Raw genomic sequence first — 10,044 nt, forward strand, 5'->3', positions numbered from 1 at the left:
ATCTTTGAAATCTTTGTAATACGTCTTAACCTATGTTCAATTACATTCTCCCATAATTTTAAAGTATGACACATCAACTTAGTTCCTCTATAATTAGCACAGTCTTGTGCATCCCCTTTAATCTTAAAAATGGGGACCAAAATACTCTTCCTCCACTCATACTCTTACCAAAATACTCTTCCTCCACTCCTCACGCATCTTTTTAGTTTTTAAAATAATATTATAGAGTTTATTAAGCCAAGAAACTCTCAAATCTCCTAAAAATTTTCACACTTCAGTTGGGATATTATCAGGTCCTAAAGACTTTCCACCCTTGGTTTTCTTTAAAGGCTCCTCAACTTCTTTTTTACTAATGTGACAATAAAAATGAAACGTTTTATTATTATTAACGATATCAAGATCATTAAGGTCGATCGCATTTTCAGAAACTTCATTAAAAATTTTATCAAAATAACTCACCCACCTATGTTAAATATTTTTTCTAAGAAAAGCACTTTTTGATTTTCATCTTTAATATATTTTACTTAGTTAAATCTTTATTCTTCTTTTCTCTTTGTTTGGCTAGTTTATACATATATTTTTCACCCTCCTTAGCATCTAATCTGTTATAAAGATCACTAAAAGTTGAATTTTTAGTTGTACAAAATACTATAGTTTATCAAAATACCTGAGTTTTACAACCAAATTTACAAAAAGTTGGAGCCTCCCCAAATGAATCCTTAGTTGCCAAAAACTTTTAACTCCCCAAACAAACCCTTAGTCACAATATAAACTTTTTTTTAAGATAGTTGTACAAAAAATGAATGATAATCATACTTCTAGGATAATGTTTGGAAACTTTATGGATGGAAATACTAGAATTAATTTAAGAAAAGCAAAAAGAAACTTTGACAATAGTCAACTTCAGCCACATTACTTCGATGATACTCCAAGCATTTATTTTCCATTAAAATTTGTGTCCAAAGATTTAAACAAATATAAATTCAAGTTTAAAAGAAGCCATGGTCAACGAGCAAGAAATTGAAGTTTGTCAATAGAAATTAATTTTTTGCTGCTCGACATATAGCCTTTATGTAACTCCAACCTATATTCATATTCAAGTACCATGTAACTCAGTTAGAATAATACAGATAATGCAGAACTGGAGCATAGGCAATTAAAATTAACATGGTTTGACATGCTATATGCTATATGTAAAAGTAAAAAGATTCGACACCAAAAACAAATTAGTAAAGCAGGTTGATGCATGCCAAACAAACAATTGAATAAGAAAACAGTCGGGTAAAAAGTAAATTCGTTTCATGAAACTGAAATTCTCTCCTACAGAAATTAACCAGGCACTAAGAAACTCAATATTAATAAAAAAAGGATGGAGAAAATGGCATTTTATCATAATTATGCCTAAGAAAATCATATTTAAGTATCCATATAATAGAATGAAGAATGTGCGGCTCATAAAGTACAAATTTTAATCCCATCTCTGTTTCAACCCTACTTTTTGGAGTTCTAAGCATTGAGGTTCAATAAAATATTAATAGATAAGAGGTCCTCATTAGCTTCAAAACAGCATGCAATAAATTATTTCATATTAACATTATTATCTGTATATGAAAACAAAGTGAAAACTTACAATTATTGGATTCAATAAGGTATCATTTGATCGTCCAGATGCAGTTTCAACCATCCATGAAGGGACCATGACACAGTAACTCCAACCTGTTCTGGAATCATGCGGCCAAATAGTGTTTCTTCCCTCCTGCAAATACGTATGAGACATACGAGCCAGAACAGGAAAAGTTATACTTTGAAATTTGAAAAGGTACATGAAAATGGCTAGTAGAAGTTCAGCAATAGAATCTAAACCATGGCCATTCATACAAAATAAATGCTATTTGGATTTTTATTACACTTAATCTATTGGTGTACAATGACTCAGATGGCATCCACAATTTTGTGTCAGGGTGAGAACAGAGAAAAAGTACATAATTTATATCTAATTATGATTTCATTCGAAAGTATGGGCCATGGTCATGAGTTGTATCTTTAGTTTTTATGGTTAGGTTTATGAATCTTATTCACTAGAGTGGAAAGAAATGAGTCTGGAATAATGCTTTAAAAAAAAATAAGAAAATGTTGATTAAACTTATATTCCAATTTAGAACACAAGCTTATGCAAAAGTTTCTCCATAAACAAAATGCTTAAGTGATGACCCTTTTAGGGTCCATGGACTCCATTGGCAAAAATGTTCTTCTAGTTTGAGGAAATTACAATGATAGACAATAATATTATAAATTATAATCAATGACATTGATGAGTTATTTTTGGGTACATAAATATGTATGGTACGGATGTCTATGATATTTTAGCATTTGAATGCATTGACTATCATTTTCACATTATTAATTGTGAAATCCATATACAAAAATCATTATAGATTAATTACCATTTTTAATACTTCATGTCATATGAGATTGATTTAACTTGGCACAAATGGTTATGATTATTATGAGAATATGATTTGTTAATCATGCTACATTATTGATAACATTTTATACCTGATACTTACACCTTAGCGAGTTTTTTATTTGATTTATTAGAAATTCATATTTATTCTTATGAAGACAATAGTAATAGGTTGGTTACAATTATTCTTTTGGTGAAGAAATTACTTGAATGTCACGGCCTTTAGTGCAACCCACTTCTTCTAGTAGTTGACTCTTTTATCTTCAACTACAAAATCTTGTGTTCAAGACCTATCACATTCAGGTCTGTACATGAGCTAAAAAAAAAGTCATAGGCTTTTAGTGCTCTGAGCATATTTTAGGTAAATATCGTTATTTTGATGGTAATATATTAATCAAAATAACCATAAATTTATGAACTTGTCTCTCCGCTCAAGTCAATGTCGAAATCTTCCAGCCATGATGAGCGGATTGTGATAATGCGTGGCAATAACAAACAAGGATCTATTTATGGAAATTCTTAACTCACATTACATTGTGAAGTACATTCTGCTGGAAGCTATGGAAATGCTGTTTTGCCATCAACATTTATTTTCTAACAACCAATATTAGATCTATGATCAAAGCTAGATCAGCAAGGAAGATAGACCGTTTCTTAATGGCACTACTTGAAAGCTTGAGATCTTCAAATTCAAGGGATAGAATTTCAATTGATAGTGCCTTCACCCCAATTATAATACTAGCCAAAAAACAACACTCACAGTTAAATTTAAGGAATGCAATGTCTACTGCGGAAATAATTAGAAACACTGCCGTTAAATTGCAGGGACCAGGACGCCCAACCCACCGATCTTTAGATCTGGGTAACTATAACACATTTATACAACAAATTCAACATCCCTAGTCGATGCAAAAAGAATGCAAGCAATAGCAAAATCAAAAAAGAACAAACGTTCCTGAACCATAACCATCAAGCTCGCCTTCTTTCATATAGGCACCGAAAATCCACTCCCTGAATTTACAAGGAACAAATAGCACTAGTAGTAATTCAATTCGTTTTAAATTGTCCTCAATAAAAACAAGCTAAGGACCGAATTTCCAAGAAGATCGCAAATCCAGAACTAGCGACAGAAAAGGGTTAGAGAACAGAAAATACCCATTTCCTTGGGGGCGGGCTCCAATCCATGCCGAGGGGTAGTGGCGAGGTACCGTCATGTCGATGCTTTGGCGGGCTTGACCTCGGCATCTCCTCCCTATGATGAGCGAGTTATTTAAGAGGCGGCCACGGAGAGCGATTACGACGGCGATCTGTATGAGACACCAACGGTGGCGCTGAAGGTGGAGAGCGGTCCGAGCCAATCGACTGCTCTTGTCTGACTGTCCTGGTTCGCGAGCGGAAAGCGGACAGTTTCTTCACGTTTGCGCCTTTCGGGAAGCCGGAGTCCGTAGATACAGTCTAACTGAAACCGGTTCTGGCTTGGCACAATGCCTCATACCCCAATTCCATGAAGAAATATTACATCATTATTACGCACGTTATTTTTAAGTGCGCAGTCAATCAAAACACACCACGACATCTCGTGCGGCGGAGTAAGAAAAACGGCGCAGTAACACGGAGAATATTCTCTCTTGTGTTATTCATGTGTTATTGCGCGTTATTCATGTGTTATTGCATGTTATTCATGTGTTATTGATGTGTTATTCTGTTATTATAACACCAGGAATATTCTCAGGATACAATAACACATGAATAACACACAATAACACTTGAATAACACGAGATATTTCCAACAGAGAAAAAAACGGCGCGGTAACACGGGGGAATATTCTCTCCCGTGATATTCTTGTGTTATTGTGTGTTATTCATGTGTTATTCATGTGTTATTGTGTTATTAAAACACCAAAAATATTCACAGGACACAATAACATATGAATAACACACAATAACACATAAATAACACCGGGTGGGGGAATATTCCAGTTTTACTCCGCCGTTTTTTTTTCTGGGTCGCGCGGGGTATTGTGGCGTGATTTCATTGGGTACGCACGTTACTCTACGTGCGTAGTACTGATGTAATATTTTTTCCAATTCCATACCTCCAAAAAGTTTGAATCCTGAATCTAATGTCTAAGAATATCAAATACCTGATCCCAGAGGTCTTAGAAATTCTATCAACCAAAACGTCATGGTAGGTGGCACAATCTGATTGCTTGTTATTGACATGTTTAAGAGTTATTATTATATGGGAGAATGCACATACATACCACCCAATTCTTCTTAATTTACATATCTAACATCCTAATTTATAATTTACTCTAATACAAACTAAAACTTTCTAAACCTTCAAAATACAACTCTAGTGTTTGATTTGCTAAAGAATGATTGTTGCCTATAAGAAATGCATAATGTTATAATTGTAGTGTTATTAGTGTTAGAGAATTTGCGGCATATATCAGCATTTTAGTATTGTACGAACATCCAGCATATACATAAATAAAAGAAAGGGTTGATAAATGAGACATTTGGGATTTTTATGTGGTAAATTCGAAAGGAAAAAAGTATAGGGCCTAGCCTAATTAAAATGGTTCAACTATTCAGATGTATGTTACGAGAATTTGTCTACCCTTAAACATCAAAAAATAATATTACAAGAACTAAGAAAATATCGTATGTATGTATGTATGTATGTATGTATATATATATATACATCATAACTAATTAAATGTTTGCTTTTATCTCATTAGACTAAGTTTGAGATTCTATTTGTTAAATAGACCTTACATTTAGTTTTAGGATTGTGAGGTTGTTCATCTTACTATGACAAGTCCTCATTTCTTAGGCTTTCTTAAAATATGCTATTATTATGATATAAACCCTAATTTTCGAAAAAGAAATGTCAACTTAAATAAATAAATCTTTCAATTTAAAAAATAATTAAATCCCAACCATAGGATAGTAGAAGTGCTACTAAGTTTCTCAGTATCTAAACACTTATAACTTTTCTCCTTTAAATTCTGATAATAAATGTTCCACATATTCTTTCCATTTGAATTTCAAAAAAACAATAATGAAAAATAAGCTTTAAAATTTTAAAGACTTAACCTCAACCTTAACTAACGGTTTTCTTTAGAGATTTTCTCTCTCAAAGTGCAATGAACTATAATGGCTTGTTTTTTTAGAAAATTTGTAATGCAGATTAATTTGAATCCTATCTAGCTTTCTGGTTCGATAGAGAAAATATTTTTTAAACATAAATATTGACCCACTAATTATTAAAAAGATTATTCATTTGAGTAATTAAATCCATTGTAAAGTGATATTTATATCTTTTCAAATAATATATTATTTTTTATGTCATTTTTTTATTATTCAAATAATTTAAATATTAAAAATATATATAATGAATACAAATTAAATTATTTTTTTTTCGTGTGACTCTACTAGGGATTACTTCTCTGATAATTTTATCTTTAAATATCAGTAGTGTGTTTATATCCCTTACAGACCAAAATACTTTTCATCCATTGGATATCTTGCCTATTTTGCTCTTGGACGGGTATAGCCAACATATTAAATACTTTAATTTTAGAACCTCCAATTTAACATTCTATAACTTGTGGGTTCTAGAATCTCATAAAACAAAAAATTTTGAAACCCCAATAATTTATTTTGTTTCTTTTGGTTTAGGGAAGAATTCCTTAACATTCAAAATTCTGCTAAGTGAAATTCTAACCTACACTAATAAAAATCCTCTTAAAACAAAATTAAACCATTTAAATTAATATTTCACAAAATAAGTTGTTATGCTCCCTCCCTCACTTAGTTTATGGAATTAAACTTTTCTCATATAAACATTAGCCACAAATTATAGGTTACCCTAAGGTTATAACTAGCATGAAATCATAAATTGTATTTGCTTATAAAATATGAAATTCAAACTCGCATTTGTCTATAAATGTAAAACTTAACTCATCCAACTTGCATTTTCATGTGAATGTAAAATTTAACTCATCCAACAAACATTTTCATATAAAACATGAAATCTCAACTTACATTTCTATGGAAATGTAAAACTTAACTTTGTTTTAGTTTGTTTTTTTTTCTCTTTTTTTTATTTTCAAAGGAGTTGTCAGCTTGTCGATCATCTTATAATTCCCTTCTTCGAATGAATCTCTTTTCTGGGTTGTGTAAATGACCAGAAGAATAGAAAAACCGGAATAGACGAACATAGGACAACAAAGACAGACAAGAGAAAAAGTAAAATGTGGAGAGCTTACGTATGATAAATGACCCGACCCGCAATAACGCAGTTATTTAGTTTCTTGGACAAAAACTTGACATGGTTTCTTTAGGCTGCTAGTGTGCAAAACAGATATGTTATAAAGTTTAGAATTTGATTTATCGTTTGCACACTAAGGTTCTACGCAACTGCACGTATTATTTCAATTAATATAGGAAATTCTTTAAAACCCAGAGTATCGATCCCATAGAGAAGCGAGCTAAGAAATCCCTTAAGCTAATTCTAGTCTACTACTATGATGTCTTAGTATGGAATGTTGATAATCGGTGTTTTTCTAACAACTACTCTTAAGTACAAACCTAAATCTAAAGATAAGCCTAACTAGATAAATTTGTTTGGTGAATTTGAGATGTAACAACTTCCTTTCTTATGTAATGACCTAGGTAAGGTGTAGGAATGAAATGCTTAGAATTTAATGTAGCAGTGACAATAGGAGCAAACATATTCCTTACTCTCTTCCGAGTGCATAAAGAACATTGGCTCACCTAGAGTTAAGCTGTCAAATTCTTGGTTATGTTGGATATGTTCCAGCCTCTCACTTCTAGATTACCCACTGTGTCCTCTCTTTTGGACTAACATAACCTTAATTCCCAAACTGTAGATCAAATTGAAAAGAATCTAGCAAGTCACCCTAGAAACACCAATTTACACCCAATTAACGAATATTCTCCTAACTTAGCATTGCCGCTTAAACTACTTCACCATAGCAAACCGGATAGTGTGAGTGCACGCAAGTTATGAAGCACTAATCTTCCGAGTCTTAGTTTAAACTTACAACTGATTTTAACATAACATATGGCCAGTATGTTGGGTTAATGAAGCAATGGAGATATTAATCATCACATAGAAATTAAAATTTTTCTATTATAAAATAGATTTTCTCACTTATGCCACTACTTCATAACAAGAGTGTTGACCTCACTTTTGAAAAGGTCAATCTATATTACTTATATGAGCTCAAACCCAAACTCTTTGGCTGAGTGGGTTTAGAGCTTTGACTAAGTGAATAATTGAATTGACCATTAAGGGTACGTATACTCTAGGCCACTTGGGTCAAGCTTGAAAATGTTAGGAGCCATAATGACCATTAAAATTATCTTAGGAAGGGGATCCGCCTAAAGTGTTCTCTAACCTCATTAATGGCCTTCTTAACTTTTCCAAACCCTAAATTTCACATCAAACCCCTAATTTGTCCTTTTAAACCTAAAAGGGACAAACCCACCAAATAATCAACCCAGGTTAACCCTGGTCAACTCATGACAATTTGGTCAATTTTTCATTCTCTTAAATTATTAATTAATTAATTAATTGAAAGAATGAACTTAAGACCCATTTAGCTTAGATTTAGGCCCAAACCCTAATTTTATGCTTAAAGCCCAAACATTTAGCCCATGGCCCAAGCCCATGACCCAATGGGTCATCTATGACCTACACTAACCCACCATGGATTTAAATGACCCATGCATTATTAAAATGACTAATAAAAGAAAAGAAAAAATAAATAAGGGAAAAGGGACAAAGGAAGTCATTTCTACCTACCCCCCCACCTCCTCCTTGGCATTTTAGTCCAAGAAACCCAAGTCCCTTCATGCTTGGGTCAAGGAGGAGTGCTTCCAAGCTCAATCACCCCACCTCTTCCTCTCTCTATTGTCCAAAAGCCATTGATTTCTCCCTCCTCCTCCATTGGAGCCAACATGGACAAACATGCCAAAACAACAATTCTCTTCATAAGTTCTCCCTCTGATCTAGGAAAACATCTCAGGGGAGTCGGGGGATCTTCCCTAAGACAAATTTGACCACATCCAAGCCTCCAATGGTTATTAAAAGGGCAAACCCAAGAACCCCCATAAGAGGAATAACCCTATCCAAGCCTCAAAACCTTTGGCCTTCAAGAGAGAAAATCTCCTCCAAGACATAGGCAGTTGGTCCCCCATTTTTTGAAGGCCTCAAAATCTCTGTGAAACCCAAATTTCTTATCCCAATTCCTGGGTAAATTTTGGGTATAAGAAAAACTTTGACAAAGCTTCAAATAAAACCTCCCAAAAGCTTCCTTGAACCTTAAGAAGACATTTCCCATTGAAATTGAGCCTTCTTAAGGTCTCTAACCCATTCTAAGCTGAAACAAAGCCACCATTCCATCAAGGATATACATAGGCTCAATTTAATTCCAAATTGAACCTAGGAGGAGCATCGCAATGTCTTTACGAACAATCCAATCAACCCCAATTGAGGCCACACCTATTGGGCCGAGTTATGAACCTCTAACCCTAATTTTACATTCGGGTTTGGAACATTGCAAAGCAAATCATTACATCATGCCTATAAAATTGTATGGATATGTTCCTTTGGCTTCGATGAAGCTTTGAAACAGAAATCATCAATTTTGATGAAGAATCAACGAAGATCTTATGAATTAATCACGAACGGTGGTCAGTTAATCATCTCTTGAGGACGATGAACTGTGTCGTCCATTTTCATGTATAAAAAATGGACGGCCATGACTAAATCATACTGACGAAACTGCAGACGAAGAAAACACTAGATCGTTGCCAGCTCAGATGCTTACGTGGAAAGGCGCCTAATCAAATAATGTCGCACAAGCTTTCAACATCGCCGAGGATGACGGGGCAGTCTCATGTTTAAATAGGAAAATATGTGTTTTTTCTATTTAATAGATCAGAAAACTTCAAAAATGCATAACTAAATGCAGAAAAATCATAAAAATTAACAAAAAATATCCTTGGATTCAGGAAAACAAGGAGAAAATTATTAAATAAAATTGAAAATTAATAATATATATTTAATAATTAATTAATTAATTACTCTTTGGAGTTATTTAATTATTAAAAATTAATTATAATTCCAAAATTGATAAAATTTTCAGGGATGAATTATTTTATTCTTGTGGACATTTCCTAATTTTCCAAGGTTAGGAAAAATCCACAAAGCCAAATTCACCAATTTTCACCATATTTTATAATTATTTTTAAAAATAATTATAAAAAATAAAAAAAAATTGGAAATTGGTTAGAAAATTTAGGGGAATGAACTTAAACTCTAAAGTAACAATTTCTAACCTTTAATAAATTTGAAATGATACTTTAGACATTGAGGGGAAAAAATGTTAAAAAAAATTTTATCCTAGCCTAAAATCCTAAACTAGGCTTGTCATTGTTAATCCTTTATTTTAAAGGATTAGAAATGTTTAGGATTAATCTAATCCTAATCCTTGGGTCTAACTCATCTTAGTCCTAAAATCAATTTTAAGCCTTACTTAATT

At 32.8% G+C, this 10,044-nt stretch overlaps 1 protein-coding gene across 3 annotated transcripts in view; it reads right to left on the minus strand.

Moving 5' to 3' along the window:
• Positions 1-3,927, minus strand: part of LOC110031471 (PX domain-containing protein EREL2-like) — a 97,755-nt gene extending 93,828 nt beyond the window's left edge. For 2 of the 3 annotated variants that reach the window (XM_020734679.1, XM_020734678.1), the window contains exons 1-2: positions 3,620-3,927; positions 1,631-1,756 (exon numbers count right to left, since the gene is read on the minus strand). In XM_020734679.1, coding sequence (XP_020590338.1) covers positions 1,631-1,756; positions 3,620-3,709 — 216 coding nt within the window. In that variant the 5' untranslated portion in view covers positions 3,710-3,927. Of the gene's footprint in view, positions 1-1,630; positions 1,757-3,619 lie in introns of those variants that run through there. The other variant, XM_020734680.1, reaches the window with a different exon arrangement.
• Between the last annotated feature and the right edge of the window lie 6,117 nt (positions 3,928-10,044).

This window comes from Phalaenopsis equestris, unplaced genomic scaffold, assembly GCF_001263595.1.
Source record: "Phalaenopsis equestris unplaced genomic scaffold, ASM126359v1 Scaffold000826, whole genome shotgun sequence".
NCBI classification, from domain to species: domain Eukaryota; kingdom Viridiplantae; phylum Streptophyta; class Magnoliopsida; order Asparagales; family Orchidaceae; genus Phalaenopsis; species Phalaenopsis equestris.